Source organism: Electrona antarctica, assembly GCF_951216825.1.
Source record: "Electrona antarctica genome assembly, chromosome: 2".
Lineage (NCBI taxonomy): Eukaryota > Metazoa > Chordata > Actinopteri > Myctophiformes > Myctophidae > Electrona > Electrona antarctica.
Window position 1 is genome coordinate 35,237,691 of NC_136807.1, and position 24,619 is coordinate 35,262,309.

The 24,619-nt window shown below is 43.4% G+C and overlaps 1 protein-coding gene across 5 annotated transcripts in view; it reads left to right on the forward strand.

The window, feature by feature from the left end:
* mgll (monoglyceride lipase) overlaps positions 1–24,619 on the forward strand; it is a 58,676-nt gene that overhangs the window by 7,733 nt on the left and 26,324 nt on the right. For all 5 annotated transcript variants that reach the window (XR_013789187.1, XM_079495682.1, XM_079495683.1 and 2 more), the window contains one exon: positions 19,137–19,243. Coding sequence is in view for 4 of the 5 variants with exons in the window: in XM_079495682.1 (XP_079351808.1) it covers positions 19,137–19,243 (107 nt within the window). In the remaining variant the exon portion in view is untranslated. The remainder of the gene's footprint in view (positions 1–19,136; positions 19,244–24,619) is intronic.

Consider the following 24,619-nt stretch of genomic DNA (forward strand, 5'->3'; position numbering starts at 1 on the left):
CATTCATTAGTCACATTAGCATTTGAATGTATTTTGTGATGAGTCAAACACGAACAGTTACAGTAAGGATTATGTGATGTGGCTTGTGTGCACTGAGCACCTACAATGGAAATTATAACATCACATATTATATAAAATCAGACCCGTTTGAAGTGAGTGGTACTGTACTGTACTGTACTGTACTGCACTGTACTGTACTGCACTGTACAAGTCCTCCCTGGCCTCTGTGTGTCTGTCTGTGTGTTAGGCTGTGCAACAGTGACACTTGGTGGTGAACAAACGCTATAGCGCTATTTTCGTGCTCGGACACAGACCCAGGGACACAGCCACACACATAGCTGTTTATAGGAGTGGTTGCACCACTCAAAAAGGGAAAGCATTGTAAAATGCATTTGTAGAAGTCCTCTAGAGTCTAGTAAATGTCAATATTTTGTCTACAGTAATATTAATTTCCTCGTGTCCATTGGATTTAGATCATGTCATAAGAAATATGGATAGAGAGAGATTGAGACGTGAAATGCAACAACTCTTCCTGCTCGCTCATTTTGAGTCATAAAGAGTGTGAGTGAAACGACTAAAATGTCATCATTGTGTTTTGATCCGGCTCAACCCCACATTATGCTCACTCATCCAGTCAAGTCACATTAGCATTTTAATTTATTTTGGGGACGGGAACCCCTTTTGGTGTTTTAAGCATTGTGTTATACTTTAGCTATTGAAAAATAGCAGATCTACAAGCTCATAGCGCGGCACCGAGTGCCGCGATATGAGCTGGTAGGTCTGCTATTTCTTTTAAATCGTGAAAATGTAGTGCAAATCTTTGAATATATATTCTTTCAGAGCGAACGTTTTTAACTCAAATCTTTGCTTCTGGAGGGTCCCTGGAACAACATCTTGTCAGATGGGGGTCGGAGGCCAATTACATATAATCTTGAGGGTCCTTGAAAAGGTTGCGTACCACTGACAGAAACATATAGGTTTTTCAGAAAACCTTTAGAATTTAGAAGACATTTTGTATAATCGTTCCCAGGTCTAAATGGGTTAATTTATTTTGTGATGCAGAATTTCAGAACCGTCTGAGTATGTCAAACCTGGAGCTGTGTAGATACGACTTAATCCCAAAGCTTGCTACTTGCTTGGTATTTGGGATACAGTATATACTGCATTGTGCGGTTGTTTATTACTTGTTTGTTTGTTTGTTTATTACTTGTGTGTCTGACGGGGGATCTAAATATCCACGTGGACTGCCCTTCTAATCCCCTGCCCAGAGACGTTCTGAACATTGTTGATTCTTTTAATCTTGTACTGCATGCTACGGGCCCCACCCACGAGCGTGGGAACACACTAGATCTGGTGTTATCCTTCGGTCTACCTGATTTTAATGTGCGAGTTGGTGATACGATACGCTGTTCTGACCACATGCCATTATTTTTTGACATCTCGCTCCCCTATCAGAGCGCTAAACCTCTCGCCCCAGCCCGACTGCGCCGTATGATTAACCCCTCCACTCCTGCGCGGTTCTCGACTGCGTTTCAGAGTTGTAACTCTGACACTGGTGTTTCTTTGACCACAGAGGATTTAACCTCATCATTTCTGTCCACTTGCACCAGCGCTCTTAACACCGTAGCTCCACTCAAAGTCATGCGTCCTAAACAACACTGTGAACCATGGCTAAATGACATTACTCGTGCTGCCAGGCGAGAATGCAGGAGAGCAGAGCGCAAGTGGAGGAAAGATAGATTGCAGGTCTCATTTGAGATTTTGAGGGAAGCCTGGAAAGCTTATCAGAATACTGTAAAAGCCGAAAGGATGAAACATTTTTCTGATATAATTTCAAACAACTGCCACAAACCCCGTGTTCTGTTTAAAACTATCAACTCCATCCTGGTAACTCCACAGTCCACCAGCCTGGATGCCTCACCAGAAATGTGTGAGAAATTTCTTCACTTCTTTGTTGACAAGGTTGCCTCTATTAGAGCCCAGATTGTTATGCCCTGCTATGATCCTTCCATAACTGTCACCTGCCCTGCTACCTTCAATGAGTTCGCGCCTGTGTCACTTACCTGCCTTGAAAAAATTGTTTCTCAATTAAAACTTGCATCTTGTCCTACTGACATTGTCCCACCACGCCTATTCAAGGAAGTTTGGCAGACTATTGGACGTAATGTCCAACTGATAATAAATCACAGTTTTACTTCAGGTGTGGTTCCGACTTATTTTAAACAGGCGGTGGTGGAACCCCTGATTAAAAAACCGAACCTTGACTCCTCTGTATTGTCAAATTTTAGGCCAATTTCTAAACTTCCGTTTATCTCCAAAATGTTAGAAAAAGCTGTACTTTTGCAACTCCAGTCGTTTTTAATTGCACATAATCTCCTTGAGGTCTTCCAATCTGGTTTTAAAGCATTTCACAGCACAGAGTCTGCACTTTTAAGAGTTTTTAATGACCTTTTAAGAACCACTGACTCTGGTGACCCTGCCATCCTTGTGCTTTTAGACCTCACAGCTGCATTCGACACTTTACAACACAACATTCTTCTCTCCCGACTAGAGTGTTGTGTGGGTATAGGAGGCACAGCTTTAAATTGGTTCCGATCCTATCTGTCAAACAGATCCTTCTCCGTGGCCCTAGGTGTCTCCACATCATCCTCTGCCCCTCTCCCATGTGGAGTTCCACAGGGCTCAATTTTGGGACCCATCCTTTTTTCTCTTTACCTACTCCCTCTGGGTTTGATTTTTAAAAAGCATGGCATCCCCTACCACTTTTACGCGGACGACTCGCAAATATACTTGCCCCTGAATAAAAAAGATCCCACCACCTCCCTAAAAGCTTGGATGGCCCTGAACTTTCTTAATTTTAATGAAAGTAAAACAGAGGTCATGGTGTTCAGACCCAGCACTGCCTGTGACACCTCCTCTCTGGATTTGGGCCCCCTGCAACCGTTTTTAAAACCGGTGGTCACAAACCTTGGTGTCAAATTGGACAGTGATTTTAAATTGGACAAACAAATCAATTCGGTGGTAAAATCCAGTTTTTATCAGTTGAGGCTTTTAGCGAAAGTCAAGTCTGCTGTAACTTTTAATGATTTCGAACGTCTTATTCATGCTTTTATTTCTCCCCGACTTGACTACTGTAATGCACTGTATGTTGGTGTTACCCAAGCCTGTCTGTCACGACTACAGTTAGTCCAAAACACGGCCGCTCGCCTCTTAACAGGGGCACGGAAGTATGACCACATCTCCCCGATCCTTGCCTCACTACACTGGCTTCCTGTGCGTTACAGGATCCAGTTTAAGATTTTAATATTTGCTTTTAAGTCTGTAAATGGGTTGGCACCACTCTACATATCGGAACTTGTAGCTCCCAAAGCATCGACAAGGGCCCTGAGGTCGACTGACCAGTCACTTCTCAAGATCCCAAAATCAAAGCTGAAATCCCGGGGGGATAGGTCATTTTCCGTTGTAGCACCCACACTGTGGAATGAACTTCCACCTCATGTCAGAGCGTCGCAATCCTTATCTGTGTTTAAATCACGTCTGAAAACTCACTTGTACTCCTTGGCTTTTGAACATACCGATTAAGAGTTGCTGCTTCCACTGCATTGTCCTTATGTTGCCCTGTTTATGTACTGTTGTTGTTGTTGTTGCTTTTTTCCCTGATATTTTTAGTATTTCTTTGTGTACAGCACTTTGTTTCAACTTTGTTGTATAAAAATGTGCTTTATAAATAAAGTGGATTGGATTGGATTGGATATATAATATTTTGAAGTAAACCAATAAACTGTTTCATGAAGTCAAGATAACTTTCTATACCAGTACGGTATAGAAAGTATATATATATAGAAAATACTTTCTATATATTTACGAAATTACGTGAACAGAAACGGTAGCTTCCTTACTCGGATTTCAGGAGGTGTAGTTCCAGACTATATAGCATTCGGAGATTGTGGAATAGTTGTAATTTACAATTTAGGCATTCAGCAGACGCTCTTAATCCAGAGCGATTTACAGTAAGCACTGGTTACGCAAGACTACTGATGAAGGCTGGATAGCCGAAACATCTGTCAACTTTCTTGAGGCATGGAGAAATAAAACAAAAACATTGTACTTTTTAATTTAGAGTGCGAGCCTCCTTGTTTTGATAAAACGAAGTCATGACTGAAATCTGAAATTCAGGCGAGATGACAGATGCCATGTTTGAGAATGATCAGACAAAGCTGCTTCTAAAAACAGGTCCTCGAAGGAAGTTCAGGAACATTAAGACCTTATCAAGTGTCATAACATTTCCCCCTGTGGCTCTGGTTCCTGTGTTTGCTGTCATCATCAGTAGCAGCATATCTAAATGGCATGCATTTCCTCTTCTCGCACGTACAGTCACAATCCTATATATATCTGCATATGCTCAGTTATAAACACTGTCATCGTTATCTTCATCGTTATCTATCGTCATAGTAATTATATCATTATCACACCAACATCACCACTGCTATCATCTCTATCTTCATCATCAATTAGCATCATCTCTGTCTCCATTAACTCTATCTCTACCGCTAGCTGTTAGCATAAACCCCAGCTCCAGGGGCCAGCATACACACTCACTTTAAGAAGTCAGAGTTTGCCCGATATTCTGCCCATGCTGGGCAGAATATGGGCGCACCCGCAAGAAATTGCTTCCATAACTTTTGTTGGTGAGACAGACAGTTGGGAGGATGACTAGGTGTTCTTTCTACTATCACACTGCTGATTGCTATGAGTCATATCAGCATGTGGCTCGGACTGGAGTTTGGGAGATGAGATATAATCATTTTAGCACACCAGAGTATTAAGTATAACTAGGAAACAGAGAGCCATGAAATAACAAACATGGAATGAGCAATAACTGTACAGTAAAGACTAAAACAAATGACTTGTAATGTAATAATAATAATAATAATAACTTGAATTTATATAGCGCCTTTCAAGAAACCCAAGGACGCTTTACAATAGAGAAAAAACTAATTGCCAAAAGCCTGAGTGAACAAATGTCTCTTCAGTGTAGGCTATTGTTGTACAGAGTTTGGATTGTAGACAGTTGATTGAGACATTGCGGTCTAAATATTATGCACATAATACGGTACAATCTACGATTGAAAGCGCTAGGCTTTTGAGCAAGTCAATGACTGATTTATTAATCTGATCAGGACATTACTGTGGGTGGTACAAGTACTACTCGCTTGACAGAAGTTCAAGTCAAACACAAACGGTAACAGTAAAATGGATTATGTGAAGTGGCTGTGAGGGTGCACTGAGTATACATACAAAGGAAATGATAACAGTGTGATAAAGGGAAAGCATTGTAAAATGCATTCGTAGAATTCCTCTAGGACTAGTCTATAGTAAATGTCAATATTTTGACTGTAAATATTCATTTCCTCGTATCCAGTGATCATGTCTGATCATGTCTGTCTGGTTATAACGGGGTCAAAGGTCGGGTGCTTCTGAAAGGTTACCGTTCATTCAATGGAACTGGGAAGTAGGTAAAAGGTATGTGGTTTGGGAGGAGGGGTCACTCCAATGATTGACCGATCTGTCAATAGATAAGCCAGCGCACACACACACACACACACACACACACACACACACACACACACACACACACACACACACACACACACACACACACACACACACACACACACACACACACACACACACACACACAGAGAGAGAGAGAGAAATGGAGAGATTGATTTTCTGTTGGGTTGTGACCCCACATTGGGACGTGTTTGTACATGCACACACGCACACACACACGCTAACTCACTCACTCAAATGAGCTCTAAAGAACCATAACAGTGTCCTCTCTGGTTTGCTATGTACAGTAGTAGTAGTATAATACAACTGTTTGTATACATAATCTGAAAAACACACAGTGCTCACCGTCTGAGTCTCGCACGCACGCACGCACGCACGCACGCACGCACACACGCACACACACACACTCCCATAAGGATGCATTAAGGGCTTTTCACATGTGAAGCAACTGACCCGCCTAGTAGTAAGTCATTTTCAATGAGAAGTGGGCATTCAGGCATAGGCACATTCCTATGAAATTGCATTGGAGCTCGACTAAGGCACATGCCCATGCACCTGTGTCAAGAGTTTGAGGAGTGCAGTGCGGCCCCACCGATCCAAGCCAGAACGCAGGCATCTTAAGTAGGTCATGGCAGTATTGATGTTTTAGCCGATGTTTCTGGATTAGGCGTTTTCCTTCCCGAACAAGGTCAGCTCGTGCTCTCTTTCTGCTTTTAGAATCTCTCATTTCCCTCTTTCTCTCTGCCAGTCGCTCCACCCCTTCATCTGTCACTGTTGGTGGTTATTTGAAAATGATATGTATATGTTTGACATTTGATATATTGGGCCCTGTACTCATTGACATTGTTGTTAGAACCAGTGTTTCTGCATTATTGACGGATTACATTATGCATCATGACCAGCCACCACAGTATGGGAAAACACTGAGAACATTTCTACTGATCTGAGTAAATTAGGCTGTGAGTGTGAACCCTTGTCCATGGAAGAGGTCAGCGACGGGTTAAAGCAGGAATTCTAAGCTCTGAGAAAATTGAGACCCGGATTAGGCAAATGAGGGTGAAACTCACCGTTAAGATGGTGAGAGTTTGATGTGATGTTATCACGTTACATACATAACATCACATCATGTTCTTACACTAGTAGTTCCTTACTGTCAACTTGCCAGAGTTGAGCTTGGACATTTGAAATGACTAATTTACATATTTAATTTGCTCGTTATGGTTTCACACTGTTCTCTTGGTTGCGTCTAGCCAGGGGGTGAGTTAACTCCCCTGGCTAGGGGGGTGAGTTAACTCCTTGGCCCGAAGGCCCTTTCAATGGCCTCAGTGCAATGTGGTGATGTCTTTGTTCTGAGTCTGACGGTGTTGGCTGAGTTGTTGGTGACAACGCTGACCTGCCCCAGCCAGGGGGTCTGCATAGGACCCCTCCCAGCCCAAGTCCTGTTACTGCTTGTAAGATACATTTAAGGGATTGTGTGTGGGAGGCTTTTATGGAAGGATGGGCTGAGTGAGAGGACACAATTTTAGCATTCATAGTTTCCTTGTCAAGCCTCTAAAACTGCATTTTGTGCCACCCTCTGTCTCCCTCAGTCTCTCGTCCATGCTCTCTCACTCATTAGTGGTGGCAAGTTTCTGGAAACCACAGTCTTGTTCTTGTTCATCATTATTCTATCATTTGGCTCGCTACTCCTCACACAATGTTTGTGGCACACACAGGAGTCATACTGTATGTCAAATCAACCGGCTTTGACCCTGAATGGTGTGCTTGGAATTTGCTAAATGATATGTTTCATAGTTTACATGCTATAAATGTATTAGTGAATTACATAATGTGATTCAGCTATTTTTCCTCTGGGAAACCTTAATTGGCTAATGTTGCCACACTTGGTGGTAGAAAGGTTCAACTTCACAGTCACAATCGCCTCATATAAGAACTATCGACTGAAGGTGGAAATGTACCCATTAAAGAGTAACACAATAGACGCTAGAAACAAGTCAAACAACGCAAAGACTAAATTTCCGCGCTGGTGCCCGTCGCACACAACATACCATCAGGGCTCCAGACTAACGTTTTCACAGGTGCCACCAACCTTTTCAGTTGGTAGTGCCAGTGCGCCACCACAAATTAGGTAGCACCATCTTTGTCTTTGTATAGCGTGGTATTAATTAATACATGACCTTATCACCGAGGCTATCTGCGTGAAAGGAGTTAACGGGCAATTATGGGCACTAGATTTTCCCGTAAACCTCAAGTTTAGCAGGCAAATACAGTAATATATGGTAATATACAGGTGTGATGGTACAATTCGGGAGTTTACCGGAGTTTGTTGGAAAGTTTAACGGGAGTTTCCTGTAATATACACATCCGTATTCCATGCTTTTTGCGCAGCTAGCAAATACCATACCACATGCCCATCGCTTGTTGTCTTGACGGAACATGATGTATTTTAGTAGCGACATTTGATCAAACTCAACGCAGCACCAAAAGCAACTGTATTACTACAGAAATATTATTCTTGGACCAGTTTCATCCAATTAGTTACAGTACATCTATCTACTGTATGAACATGCGAACAAGCATGCATGTTCCAATTTCCCTAACCGGCACCTATCGAGTTTCATTTCCTCCTTTGCGCTTCTGCCTGTTTGCACACTTTACTTCCCGTTTTATGACAATCACACGATCACTCATGCTTGCTCTCTGACTGTCACACTCACAGTCTCTCTCTCTCTCTCTCTCTCTCTCTCTCTCTCTCTCTCTGTCATACTGAATATACCAGTATTGCCTATTTATGTGCCAGGATCTTACTTTTATTTGTCTCATCTCATTGCTCCATCATGCAAATGCATTTTTCTCTTTAACTGACTTGTCTGCTCTCACCCCGTGTTACAGTCATGTGAACCCACATGTATGACTGTGGGTTCATTTTCTGTCTGTCTGTCTGTCTGTCTGTCTGTCAGTGAGGGCCTAGGCCTGTAAAAAAAAACACAATTTGTCACATTTTCTTTCACATGATGTATCACTCCTTTTCTTAGTATCACTCCCTTACTGTCACATTCAACCTTTGGAGCTCTGACTCTCACTCTCGTACTCGTCATTCACGTACACGCACGCACGCACGCACGCATACACACATATCCATATGCAGCTCTCAAACGTATTCAAGTACAGAGTGTCCGCCTGTCCGGTACATGAGCAATGAGCATACACACCAGGTCTCCTGGGCAGCCCTTCAAAGAAAGCACAGTAATCTCTCTCTCTTTCTCTCTCACTCCCACTATCAATCACACACACACACACACACACACACACACACACACACACACACACACACACACACACACACACACACACACACACACACACACACACACACACACACACACACACACACACAGTAGGGTGTACTTCAAAGAGTGTCCATCTAAATCTCTCTCTGTCTCTTTACACACACACACATACTGTACACACACACACACACACACACCGTGGGAGGAGAAACGCTGACCATGCACTTCTGAGCAGCTAAGTCTAGTAATCACATTAACATGCCTGGTTCTGGACTACTGTCTCCTGCCTGCTCTGAATACCCCCCCCCCCCCATCATGTCCGGTACATGACTGATCAGACGGTGTGGACCAGTGGTTCCCAAAGTGGGGTCTGGGGACCCCCAGGGGTCCTTGAGGGAGTTCCAAGGGGTCCCCAGCTAAATGATAGTTAGGACATAAATGGACCCTTATGGGTCTGTAACTCTGAGAGTGTACAAATGGAACCAAATGGACCCTTATGGGTGTGTAACTCAGTGTGTAGAAATGAGAACCAAAATGGACCCGATTTGTACACTCTCAGAGTTAAATTAACATTGATTTAACAATATAAATTGGGGGTCCCAGAGATAGAAATGCCATCAAATGGGGGTCCGTAGACTAATGCATGTCAAACTGGGGGTCCTTGGAAATTAAACGGGTTGAGAATCACTGCTAGAGCCATACAAATCTTCTCTTATGGGGTTCCCTGGCATATCTTTTCAAATGGGGGTCCGCGGGCTAATGACTGTCAATTTGGGGGTCCTTGACATGAAAAAGTTTGGGAACCACTGTACTGGGGTACATGACTATCAGACAGTGTATATGTATATTTGTGCCATCTGGGCACAAATCTCTCCAACCATTAAAATCAGTCGGTTCTGCTGTATATTCATGTTTTAGTTGCATACAGTAGTCACTCCACAGTAATAATAATATCTGCGATTCAGTATTTACAAATTTGATATTCATTTTAGCTGCCCCGTCCCCTTCCTATACAAACTAACTCTATTTGAACCATGATGATAGATTCATCGAAAACACCCATCCTTTTCTCTCCATTTCCCCATTTCCTTTCAAAGACTTCTAGCAGACGGCAGATAAATCACTTATGTTAGGAAATGTAAAGTGTACTGTATGTAACACATGGTAAAAGAGTAGGTCGCAGTGATGTTTTGACTTTGTACCAGAGAATAAATCCTCCTTGTTATGACGTATGTAAGCACACCACTTAGCACGGTGGTTAAGTCACTGAACTGAGTCCAAAACATAAGTGATATTTCCTTTTCATCTGTCACAGTCTGTGGTACAGGGGAACATTACCTGCAGTGCACACATAAAGAACTCGAATTGGATGAAATTCCTTGGATGAAAACATCAACTTTCAAAGCCAATTTGGACTACATAAGCATGCAAGTGCCTGAGATGTCTCCTCTCACTGGAAGGCATTAAGAGGTGCAGGCATGATGACTGTGTGAGTCTCCCAAGAGGTGATTCCATCCCCTGATGTTATAAAGTGTACAAGCAGATGGCCATTTACAAGGGCTTTTTTGTAGGTAAACGCGCTGCAGATCATAATTGGAAAGCCATGTGTGAAACTAGTACATTTTCTGTTCACCAACCCCACATAAAGTCGAGCCATTTATGTGGATAGACTCACAAATTAAAGAACGTGTGAAAGAGAAGACAGAGCGAATAAAGTGAAAGGTTTCGGAAGGGCTTTTTGCCCACAGTAGCGGATCGAGCGGGCCCCTAAGCCAGGGGTTCCCAAAGTGGGGTCCGCGGCGCATAGTCACAGCGTGCGTTCAGAGTGCGTTCAGTGTGCCTTATTTACGAACGACGGATTTTCGAACGACAACGCGCCGAGTGCACTGAATAAACGAACGACAAGAGAGCACACCAGTGCATTCAGGGCGCATTTCCGAACGCACCCTAAATGTAAGGTTGCAAATATGCTTATCGGTGTTGCGAGGATGAGGGGGTACCTGGAAAAAAACCTTCCCCCCCAAGGGGAACGTGGACCAAAAAGGTTTGGGAACCCCTGCGCTAAGCGACCCTCACATCTCAAGTTCGGGCCGCTGCATGGTCCTCACACCTACGTTGCACCACCGATCCAACCAATATTATATGTCTGAGTCATAGAGGCATGGGCACATCATCGTCATGTGATCATTGTGAAAGATCATAGTGTTGGGGGCTTTGTCTGTCTGTGTCCCTTGTGTGTTCACATGGCACATATCTGTATGTGTCTGTCTAGCTTTAAAACTCATGTGGCTTGTGAAAAAGTACAGGAAACATTGGAAAAAAACATCAGCACCAGTAGTCCGTTCCTGGTGTAAGACATTTTCAATTAGTGAAAATGTTGTTCTTTTTTCCCCCTGAATGTTCTTCTATGTATTTTTATTCCCAGAATAGGAATGCTAGTGTTCATTTGGTTAATTCATCTTTTAAAATGTTTTCTTTTGCTGTGTGGTGTCCAAGTGGCTGTACCAGTTACTTAGCGTCCCTGACTCCCTATCCCATATTGGCACCCACCACCCACCGTCATGTGGTGGAATTAAGCTTATGACCTGTGTGTGTCACATGGCATGTCCCTGCTGAGTGGCCCCTCCAGAGCCATAGAGTAAAGGGCCTTTCAAACATGAAGCGTGGAATGCAGGCGTTGTTGCCTGGATCAACACAGGTCTCCTCCAGGTCTGCTCAAGAGTGGCGCAAGAACGCAAGCGTAAAAAAGAAGCTAAACAGAATCCAGGTCTGGTGAGTCGCGGGTGTGTGCACGTAACTCACTGTTTGCAACTCACTGTTGCAAACAGTGAGTTACAACAGTGTGTGCAACTCACTGTTTGCAACTCCCTTAAGATAGAGTTACGACACCTTCGTTCACTTCATGGGGCCAGTCCAGTGGCTACATAGACTTCTATTGGCGAATAGTGACACCGGAAATGGGCTCGCGCGAGTACATGAACCACGTGACCGGTCAGTTTTCTGCCCCCTCAATGTCGTAACTCTGTCTTACTCTATGGCTCTGGGCCCCCTCCATGCTGTCCCACCACACTGTTAACCTTGCGTAACCAGACTTTCCACACAGAATAAAACCTTGTTTTCATTCCAAACTGACGAGTGTGATCTGGATCTAGGCCCTGCACGCCTACTGTACTCTAGCATTCCATCAAGTGGTTTCCAGTAGTGGTTTCCTTTCCGGCTGGCACGGCATTGTTGTTGTAGCATGTTTTACCAATCGATTATAATACCAGACGAAACGATTATACCAAACTAAACATGTCATTATGCCCCGGCCAAGGGGTTTCCGCTGTGGTTTCTGCCCATCTGATGACACAGTAACATCCGCACTAGACTATAGACCGGGTCGGAATTCTGCTAAAAACAAGTTGATCCCAGTCTGCTCCACTGTTCTCTCTCTCTCTCTCTCTCTCTCTCTCTCTCTGTGTAAAGCAGAGATAATTACTCCTTAAGACAATACTTGGGAAATAACTCATTAACATGTAGTGCATAACACACAAATGAGTTTTCAGAGAAATGCAGGTCGTCTTTTGTTCCACTATATGGAAGGCACTTAATGTATGAGGCTAGGGGCCTCTGGTGAGGGAGTTGAATTAAGCATGGGAGTGTCCATTCAGCATCTTGTTAAAGGGATTAACGTCTTGGCTTGGTTTTAGGTTCTGCAGTATTGCTTTGGCTCTGGCTAGGTTTTTGGCTCTGGCGTGTGGTTCTTTCTGCTGTTATGGTATTTGGGGCTGGGTTGTAATAGAATGGCTGTTTGCCGCAGCTTTCTTGGAGAGGAAAACATCCTGGGAGATGGACTGGTTTCCAGTTCCCATGCGAGGTGGTGGTGGTGGTGGTGGTGGGGGGTGTAGGGGGGGTGGAGAGAGTTAATGAGAGGGATTAGGGAGAAAGGGAAAAAGAGGGCGAAGGAAGTTCGGGAGCAAAAACAGATAGTTGTAATAATTAGAGCAAAGAGAGAGAGGGAAACGAGTCGGAGAGAGAGAGAGAAAGTTAGGGGTAATTGAGAGAGAGAATGATGCGTGATATGAAAGAAAGAATGATGGAGAGGGAGAGGTATGGAGAGTGAAGAGATTGGTATAAGAGAGACTGAAAGCTAGAGAGAGAGAGGGGGAAGTTAAGGAAAGACGGATATTGAGAAAGATCAGTTAAAGAGCTGAAACAGTGAGAGAACAGATTCTCCTGGTCACACTAAGTCAGTAGCCCCAGGCTGTGTCCCACACAGTGTTCCTTATACATCGCACTGAGATTGGCTCATAGAAGTTCTACTGACCTTTTACATGTACTATCACTGTCACACAAAGAAAGTCTTTCACACACACGCACACACACGCACGCACACGCACGCACACACAAATGCATGCATGCACACGCACACACACACACACATGCGCACACACACCGCACGCACGCACGCACGCACGCACCAACGACACACAGTGTGTGGAGACAGCCTGAGCCACAGTCTCTGGATGAGAGAGAGAGAGAGGGGGGGGGGGGGGGGGGGTAATGAAGCTTGATAATAAACAGCTACTCTTTTTCTCTCAGGCTCCTATCTCTCTCTCTCTCTGTCTCTCTCTCTCTCTCTCTCTCTCTCATCCTGTATCAACGCTCCTTTCTGAATACATTGAGGCTAATGGTCTTCCCGTGATGATTGGAGCTTTTAGCCGTCTCCAGAATGCTTTGTGTTGTACGAATAAACTACAGAAAGGGTTCGGCACTACAGAGACATTTAGTGCATCTACACTCCCATTGCATGTGTGTGTGTGTGTGTGTGTGTGTGTGTGTGTGTGTGTGTGTGTGTGTGTGTGTGTGTGTGTGTGTGTGTGTGTGTGTGTGTGTGTGTGTGTGTGTGTGTGTGTGTGTGTGTGTGTGTGTGTGTGTGTGTGTGTGTGTGTGTGTGTGTGTGTGTGTGTGTGTGTGTGTGTGTGTGCTGAGGAGTGTGTGCTGAGGAGTGGGAGTGTTGAAGTGCTGTACATCCACCACTGCACAGTAACATCCTCACCGTTCACTTAAATGAGAGAGTGCCCCAAGTGGGTTAATTTGGGCCAATTGTTACATGAACACAAACATGTAACAGTTAAATGATCACTGAATATTTTACCTTGTTGATTTAAGCAATATTACACGAGAGGGTGTGGTTTAACGTGATTATTGCCACGACAGTGATGCGGTCAGGAACGAGACGTAGTCGAGTTCCGCAAGCATCACTGAAGTATTGATAGTAATCTCACAGAGAGTGTTGGATGGGTTTTGCTCGGACCAAAGGCAACACTGCAAGGGCTGCATTTTGTGGCTTTTAAATGTCAAAGATAATAACGTAGCGTTTTAGGTTTCATATGAGCAAAAGGAATTTGCACCTGCAAATGGTTGGAAATCACTGAGTAACTATGGAGAACGTGTGTAGGAACTGTAAAAGTGTTGGAACTGTAAAATTTGTCAATTACGGTATACAATATGTAGAAAATAATATCTATCTATATCTATATCTATATATATATATATACACATTTGTTTAACCCATTTAGACCTGACCTTGATTCTACAAAATGTCTTCTAAATCATGACAGTTTTCTGAAAATCCTATATATGTTTCTATGCCAGTGGTGCTCAGCCTTTTCCATGTCAAGGACCAGCAGAATTATCTGTGTTTGGCCACAGACCCTCATCTGAAAATATGTAGTTCCAGGGACCTCCCCGGAAGCAAAGATTTGATTTAAAAAGTAAAAACATTCGCTCTGAAAGAATATATATTCAATGATTTGCGCCACATTTTCACGATTTTTCTAAAAATAGCAGATCTACAAGCTTGTAGCGCGGCAACATAATGCTTAAAACACCAAAAGGGGTTCCCGTACAGAATGTATTTGCATGTCCTTCCCTCTCTCTACTGTCATGTGATGTCTAAATAGTAACAACATAAATGAAAACATTTGGTACCACTGATGTCACATGTCAGTTCTGAAGGGGTCTGCTATACAGTAGCTGATATCAGCAAGGGTCTGATTAGTAATCTCACAGACAGAGTGTTTAGCTTGGACCACCATATGTGAAGGCAACACGGCAATGGCTGCATTAGTGTGGCATTTAAATGTCAACATAAATTGCACCTGTAAATGGTTGGGAATCACTGGACTTGTAGGACCGTATAGCAGCAAGCAATAGTATAAATCACACAACTTCCTGTGCTTTTGTCAAGCCAGGACATAAACGTCAGTTATTACTTATTATTATTATGCATTCTTAGTTTCACTTTCACCACTCCTCCCCTTGGTTTCAGTAGACTAACATCTATGCTTAATACTACCCCATTTTGACCTGGGAACGATTCTACAAATGCTTTCTAAATTTATGTCAGTCGTTCTCAAACATTTTCATGTCAAGGACCCCTAAGATTATATGTAATTGGCCGCCGACCCCCATATATTGTTTGTAACAAATACTGTACACTTTTAAAAAAAAGTCTTCCTCCTTATATAACAATAACACCTGATGATCATGTTTTAGGGTTTAGGCGTTTTTGGGATTTTTAGCTGCGTTTTTCCGTCGGTTTTCCAAAAAATGTGTCCAGTGTAACCACCTTTATGCTGTATTGTGTTGTGTAATATTCAGATGTTGGACTTATTGTTTCATTGTTATAAAAATGCATATGTTTGCTCCATGATGTATCCGTTCTCCTATCCTCAGACGTGCTTCGAAGGCTGCATGTTTTCTTTCTGTATTTTGATGCATTTCCTCTCAGACTGTTCCTGGTTACTGGGCTGTGAAAACAGGGGTGTGGTGGAATTGATGCATGGATAAACAGATGGATGTTATTCTACATCTCTGGCTATGCACAGGATGTTATATTAATAATACAACATCCTGTGCATCCTGTGCAAAATAATAAGTTGCTTTGATTTTATTTTATTTATTTAGAAAAGCAATCATAATAAAACATTATAATCAGCGATTCAAGGATTTCACAGTAAAGTCCGAAGACTTATTTCCACTGTCCTCTCACACTGAACGGAACAATACTTTCAAATTCATCACATGGCCTCCCCCCTACTCGTCTCTAGCGTAGGGAAGGAATCAGTTGGTGTCCCAGTGACCTTCTAAATCCTGGGTCAAGTGTTTCGGGAGGCCAGACCACTGACCAAACAGGTGGCTTTCAAAAGTGTGTGGGCCCGGCCTGACGGGAGACATGTGCTTTTGAGGAGTGCACTTTTCTAGTATTCTTAATTTAGCCCACTGAGTACGACATACTACTGTATACTTTACATTACTGTCAAACCATTTTCCAAACTACAGTATGCCATGGTTTGTTTGGTTTTTCGAGGAAGCCAATTTCAGTACGGTATGAAAATAAACGTGCAGAGACATGAGATAAGTAATAGGTAATCCATCATTACCTACATCATTAATCCATTGAGACCTGGAACGCATCCATGTCACGTTAGCGTTTAACCACATTAACCATTAACCCATTTTGGGGCGGGAACCCGTTTTGGTGTTTTAAACATTGTTATAATTTAGCTATTGAAAAATAGCAGATCTACAAGCTCATAGCGCGCCACCGAGTGGCGCGCTATGAACTTGTAGGTCTGCTATTTTTGAAAAATCGTTAAAATGTGCCTCAATTCTTTCCGAAAATTGTCATGATTTAGAAAACTTTTTTTTTTTTTAAATTTCGACGTCAGGCCTGAATGGGTTAAAAGATGTATTTTTGGGGCTTTTTATGCCTTTATTGATAGTGAAGTGAAGTAGACAGGGAACGGGGAGAGAGATGTGGAGTGACACGTCGGGATCGAGACTTGATCCAGTGACGCGCTGTGCTGTCAGGCTACATTTGGCCGGTAATCCATCATTATTATATTACATTTGTGTAAGCATTTTATTGCTTTTTAAAACACAGATTGATTTGAGAAGTCTAGACGAAAATAGTCCCTGGAGAAAAGATTTATTTATGAACACAAGTGTCCGTGATTCATATCCATTACATCCATGTCTGTGCAATGATGTTTATTGAGTTATTGACTCAGTTATTAAGGCACGACTGTTAGTAATGTTTTAATACAGGTAACAAATCTAAAAATATAACTTTAATGGGAAAATGGCCTGTGTTTATGTACAATATACAGTATGGTCAAAGATTCACATCTGAATCATTTCTTTGCTTGATGAAGACCTAAACGGTGGAAACAATGCAGCTTTTTTGCCAATGAAATAAAGAAAGTCTACCATGGAGTTCTAAAAACAAGTGTGCAGATGTTCCTTCTTTCTCTTTAAAACACAATCAGCGCCGGGATTTCTTTCAAAATAGAAGCTCGGGGTGCCGGGAAGATATGGCCGCTTTTACTCTGTAAGCCCCAGCTTCATATGTTGAAGTCAGAAATGAAGAGCTTAGTATATCCATCTGGTCAAAACCAGGGAGATCTCCTTAGATTACGCGCGCCGGTAAACAGGGAAGTGAACGGCAACGCGCATGCGCAAAAGAGCAAGGAGCATGGTGCAGAAGGAGAGGCCAAATTTTAAAAAAATCACACCCGTGTGAACTGAGTGGTGCAACTCCCCTCTCCCCCTGCCTCTCTTTCTCTTTGTAATTAGCACTGCAGGCAACAGTGCAACACTATCTCTCTCTCTCTGTTTCTGGCACAACAGCGCCACTTTTGCCCCTACTGGTACTCTAAACATAGGTTAGGACATATAGTCACATAGGTAGGTTAGGACACTGCTGTTCCTTGGAGTGGTTGCACCCCTCAAAAAGAAAGAATCAGAATATTTTTCTCTCGTTTGATATCAATGAAAATGCGCTAGGACGTCCTAGCAACCCGTCGGTTGGATTAGTTATGACGTTCCCACACGTCGTACGGTCTAAATAGGCTAATGGGCGGTAGAGCTATGTGTGTGGCCGTGTACAGTCATGTGTGTACAGGGAGTAGAGGAGAGGGTTCAGCACACAGCCCTGGGGGGGAGAACATGATGACACACATGATGACGTTTAATACACACATAGAGAAATATATACAGAAGTGGACAGTGGACACATGACGTCACCAGAGGATATGAAAACAAGGAAGAAAGAACAGGAACGGAACATGCGTCTCGTGTCATTGTGCACACACTGCCGTCAGTTTCTGATAAGATGGTCATCGTATCACGGGTATCAATGTGCTAATGTAGAGGAGTTATTCACCACTGGGTCAGACAGCTAAAGGTCATGATAAATCATGACAGTAAGTACTTGGATTAAAGACCTAATGAAATGAAAAATATGTTTTTCACACTTTTAGACCATATCCGTGGTCATCATATGGGCATACCTTACAATGGATGGAAAAAAAGGGGAACATTTTCATTTTTGTGTACTTTTATATCAAAAGTCAATAAAAAATCTAAATTGAATGACTTCCTTTGAACGGAAATGTACTGTGTGATGACGTGTCGAGGCTCACATGCATATTAAAGGGTCTTGATTAAATTCACCCGTTTGATTCCCATTGCTGCGTCGTCCTCCAAACACAGCTGGTTTTGATTACAGAAATACTCTGTTTTTAATCTCATTCAAGATGACATCCAGACAGTGTATTACTCGGTTTAAACTTAATCAAAATATTTAGCACGCTTGGCCTGGGCCATGGCTCAGTGGTCCAGGCACCTTGGCTGGTAATCCAGTCTGGCAGTGTGCCGCGGGTTCGACTCCCGATCCCGACGGCCTTTACTGCATGTCTTCCCCCCATCTCTCTCCCCATTTCCTGTCAGCCCTACTGTCTGTCCCTCCATTAAAAAAAATAAAAAAAATAAAGGTGAAAGCCACAAAAAAAACCATAACAAAAAAAATATATATATATATATATATATATTTAGCACGCTAAAATATGTACCTGAAAACATTATAGGTTAGAATTAAGCCATAAGCGTTGCTGCCTGTTGCAGATTGATTTTAAACAAAGTCAGACAGAGCACACGCAACAGAGCAACGTCCCATAGCCTGGAGGGATGCGACGTTCTGATTGGTTAAAAAAAACGCACATCTGGCCTGGGCGGTTAGCTCAACCGTCTGGACACCTATAGGCTGCCAAGCCAGCCGGACGGCACGCCGCGGGTTCGACTCCCGAGCCCTTTGCCGCGTGTCACTCCCCATCTCTCTCTCTCCCCCTTTCCTGTCTGTCTACTGTTCACTGTCAATAAAGGCATGAAAAGCCCCCAAAAAACGTCCCGTTTTTAACGTTCTCCATTATCTCTCTCCTCCAGGGCTCTGGTCTACGTGGCCCACGGGGCAGGAGAGCATTGTGGACCGTATGATGAGATCGCACAGAGGCTGACGGAACAGTCACTGTTTGTGTTCGCACACGACCATGGTGAGTGACACGCACGCACGCACACACACACACTGTACACGCATGCATGTGCACGCACTGACACACAATAATGCGCACACGCACACACAATAATGCGCACACACACACAAACACACGCACACACACTCAAAGCAGACTCGAAAGAGAAGAAAACTATGCAAAAATATGCAAAACACAGGAAAAGGACGTGGAGTTTCAGACACACTCGCACAACACCGTCCAAGCACTATGATGGCAGTGCTTCACAACACCGTCCAAGCACTATGATGGCAGTGCTTCACAACACCGTCCAAGCACTATGATGGCAGTGCTTCACAACACCGTCCAAGCACTATGATGGCAGTGCTTCACAACACCGTCCAAGCACTATGATGGCAGTGCTTCACAACACCGTCCAAGCACTATGATGGCAGTGCTTCACAACACCGTCCAAGCACTATGATGGCAGTGCTTCACAACACCGTCCAAGCACTATGATGGCAGTGCTTCACAACACCGTCCAAGCACTATGATGGCAGTGCTTCACAACACCGTCCAAGCACTATGATGGCAGTGCTTCACAACACCGTCCAGGCACTATGATGGCAGTGCTTCACAACACCGTCCAAGCACTATGATGGCAGTGCTTCACAACACCGTCCAAGCACTATGATGGCAGTGCTTCACAACACCGACCAAGCACTATGATGGCAGTGCTTCACAACACCGTCCAAGCACTATGATGGCAGTGCTTCACAAGACCGTCCAAGCACTATGATGGCAGTGCTTCACAACACCGTCCAGGCACTATGATGGCAGTGCTTCACAACACCGTCCAAGCACTATGATGGCAGTGCTTCAAAGAGAGCAGCAGCAGCAGCATTTTTTTCATTTCACTGTTCTCTGTTGTAAAGCTTTATGCCTTATTTATAGTGGAACAACTAAGCCTACTTCGGAAAATTAATTGCAGTAGGTAAAATAACTGCTCTCTTGTTCTTCGTGTGTGTGTGTGTGTGTGTGTGTGTGTGTGTGTGTGTGTGTGCGTGTGCGTGTGCGTGTGCGTGTGCGTGTGCGTGTGCGTGTGCGTGTGCGTGTGCGTGTGTGTGTGTGTGTGTGTGTGTGTGTGTGTAATTATGATGTGAATACCAGTGGAGCACTGTTGGGAGTAGAAGACCCTAGTTAATATCTGTGGGCCATAAATTATTGACAAAGCTTTTTAAAACTTAAACGATAACACAGCTTCTTAAAAAAAAATAAAGCATTTTAATTGAAGCACATAAAGAACTTCTCAAAAGTAGATTGTAATTTTTACTCACACAATATATATCTTTCAGTTCACACAACTATTTTTAAAGTGTGAATGATATATGTATTTGTACTGTACAGCCCTGGTATGTGTGTGCGACACGCACGTGCACGCACACATGTAATGCATCCACATGGCAATCTTCTCTCTTGTTTTAGTGGAGGAGCTTGGGTTCAAACAATGGCAAGGGGTGACAAGATCTATACTTTTGTTCCCATTTCACTGAAAGTCAAACTTGACACTCACAGAGGGGTTCTGAAACACAACCTTCTTGAGAACCCACCGGACTGGTTTGGTATAGAAATATTAAGACGGCCACGGTTCACACTCAAAAGCCATACATCCACACCTTCCTGTTCCTATAACAAAGACGACAGTTAATCTAGAAGCGTTTAGCTGCCAACAGTGGAAGAGTATGGATTTCCTGGACACCTCCCAGGGGTTAAATGCTGCGCCAGCCGTTGAATGGAAATGATTGTTCATCATGCCCCACAGAGAACAGAGGGGGCATGGAAGAGAAACAAATTATGAGGCGGATTTCATATTGGATGCAATGGCATTTTCAGTGACGGGGGCTGATGACTCGTTGAGCCTGGCTGTGTTTGTGACTCTGCAAATGTCACCATGGAAAACTAGAACGCCTCCTGTCTGTCTGTCTGTCTGTCTGTCTGTCTGTCTGTCTGTCTGCATGAAAATATTTTCAGCAAGTGTAAAAACGCCATCGGCATCAAGGCCCGCCAAAATACATTTTAGTCGACTAAATCAACTGTAGATTCAGTCGACTAAAATCTTATGATATTTAGTCGACTAAAACTAGAGTAACACTAAGACATTCCAGGTGACTAAATGAAAACTATTCAAAAGACTTTGACTAAAAGTTAAATCAAAATTTGCTGCCAAAAACAACACTGACTTCCTTTCTCTCTCTCTCCTGTCTGTCTTTCATTGTCTGTCTCCTCTCTCTCTCTCTGCTCACTTTCATATTGTTTTATCAGCAGCGTACAGTAGCAGTAGCTGGTACTTCTGTCACTCAGTCTCTGTTTTACCTCCCAAATTGGTTTAGACAAGAATGTGAACATAACATTTGGACACCTGCCAAAATGGATGCTAGAGAAACTCATTCGCCAGCCTCTACTCTGTCTGCAACGTCCTACCCTGCTGCTATACACCACAATGCAGCACGGTACTGTATCTTGGATTATTGAAATCTTATTAACATTTTATAATGCATTTGACAGCTCAAGTATTGTTGTGCTGTGCAGAATCTCAGGCTTATAGAAAGCTTACATTTTATTGAAACAGAATAACGCAGAGAGAGAGAAAGAAATCACAGTTGGCTCAGGGGTATAGAGTGGCCGGTATAGAGCGGCCGGATGGGAACCGCGAGGTTCCCAGTTCGATCCCTGTGGGCTCCCCCAGGGTTGGTGTCGAAGTGTCCTCGAGCAAGACTCTGAACCCCTAATTGTTCCCGATGTGCTGGTCGGCGCCTTGCATGGTTTCCTCCGCCATCGGTGTGTGAATGTGTGTCTGAATGGGTGGATATGATGCCCAATCTACCGTATGCAAAGTGCTTTGGATAAAAGCGCTATATAAATGCACCATTTACCATTCGTCACTACACTTTTGCATTCAGTAGTTAAAAGGAAGGTGTGGGTTCAGAGTGGCGTTCCGACGCGATTCCGACTACATGGCTTCCGCGTGCGGTTAGGGTTACTAATGCGGGTGAGTGTTGTTTTTGGCAGCAAATTTTGATTTTAGTTTTAGTCACATTTTAGTCTAGTCTTGTTTTTAGTCTAGTCTAGTTTTAGTCGACTAAATATAAGATTCTGCTCGACTACAAAAATACAGTTGATTTAGTCGACTAAAATGTATTTTGGCGGGCCTTGATGCCGTCGTAATGACTGTTTTTACACTTGCTGAAAATAGCAGATCTACAAGCTCACAACGCGTCGCAGCGCGATGCGTTGTGAGCTTGTAGATCATGCAACCAAGTGTAAAATGACTTATACTGGATCTCTTGTCCACTAGTCCCTTACTCCCTTCCTAACATTTTAGTCTAGTTTTTATTTGTTGACGAAATTGTCAATATATTTAGTCTTGGTTTTAGTCATCATAGCTTAGTTTTCATGTAGTTTCCGTTTAGTTTTCGTCCGTGGAAAAAGGTAGTCGACGAACATTTTTCGTCTTAGTTTTAGTCGACGAAATCAACACTGATTTGCGGGCGAGTCGGAATGGCAGTGCGTCGGAATAGAGGGCTTCGGAATAGAGGGCTTCGGAATGCCGACGTGTAACCAGAGGTAGAGTAAGTGATATTATTTGGTGAAAAGAAAAGGTTAGCTTTTATATTCATTGCCATATTCATTAATACACTGCCAAGAACGGCTCTGCGATTATCAATGGTCGGGGCTGGGGTGGTGCGATCGAGATAAATATTCTGTGACCACGTAAAAGGTAATGAAATATTTTAAAAAAAAGCTGGCACTGGGTGGTAATTTTGATTTATTTATGAGCTGGCAGTGAATGAATTAATGTGTGGTCTTCAGCTCTTTAATAAACAGAAAATCAATTTTCAGCTGGGTTGTTGCCAGAGAGAGTACCCATTTATCGGATTCAATTTGATAATGTTGCATAATGTCTGTTTATTTCTTTGTGTCATCATTGCAGTTGTTTATCCCATTCCCTGAACGAGTTCTCTCTCCTGATTGGATAAAATTGTATCCTATTCTATTTATAGTGACTCATAGGAATAGACTATGTGACAACCAGGTATAGTCTGGTGACCACCAGAGAGACAGGTGACAGCCGGAATGTAGACGGCACCCGGGTGAGCAGTATGGGTTAGCTCCCCAGCCTGTGTCCTCCGTGAGGAGGAAGCCCAACAAACCTTGGTGAGGCCTTTAGGAGGGCCATTATAGTCCACCACTCCTGAATGAAGTGCCTGGTGCTGGGAGTCTGGTGCAACGCACAGGTCCTGGGCCTGGTGAGAGCAGGAGTGGACCTGGTGAGACGTAGGAGGGGCCCGGTCAGGAGTCAACCCACAGAGCCTAGTCCTTCCGCGCACCAGATTTTGGTTCTCCCAGTACCGGCAGAGTAGTTCCGGAGCAACGGATTGTGTGGCCTTGCTCATTCCCTGATGGACTGATCAAGGGTAGCTACTGGGACGTAAGTCGGGATTTGATCAACCCCGGCTGGGTCGCCTGAGTAAGGGGTATGATGTTGGAAGACCCGAAACCCCGTTGACCTCAGGAAACATCACTGAAGATACGTCCCAGGTGCATCCATGCGATGTATTTTTATCCCAATCTGGAAATGCGTTTAGTGTTTTCTAAGCTGGAGAGACAGGAGAAAGAACCCTGTTACTTAAACACGCAATGATTACTATCAGAATATAGAGCTATTTAACCCTTATTTTAACCTACTAGAGAGGTGCCCGTGGGGCCTCCACAAACATACCCAGATATTATGTCTGTGTCCCTTCATCATCATTAGGCAATTTCTTTTAAACATGCTTTTTTTACAAAGAATTTTAGATTTTCATTATCGTGAGAACGATGGCTTCCATTTTTGCATTGCAACTTTTCATGACTAGAAAGCCTGCTATTTCTATTACTGTAGCTTGTATTCCCCATCGATGATGTCACTGGAGGACGGTTTCTAAACTGTCCACAGCCCTCCTATGAGACACAGACCGAGTAGAAAAAAATTGCGCCATTTTTTTCATGATTATTAGTGAGGACCTATTATATGAAGATAGGTTGAAAAGTGGTCCTTTAATTAATGGAAAACTGCTTATGATTCAACCTGTTAATGACGTTTGCCTACAGATAAAAAGCCCAAAGAAAGTTTAATTACGTGGTGAATTCAATAAGGTTTTCATTAAGGTTGTTATGGAAGTAGAGAGTGGAGATAGGGCTTGCGGAGGTTTAACTAGGTACACGTTGTGTGTGTGTGTGTGTGTGTGTGTGTGTGTGTGTGTGTGTGTGTGTGTGTGTGTGTGTGTGTGTGTGTGTGTGTGTGTGTGTGTGTGTGTGTGTGTGTGATAGATATACTGTACAACAGCGCGCGCACGCTGTTGTACAGTATATCCCTCG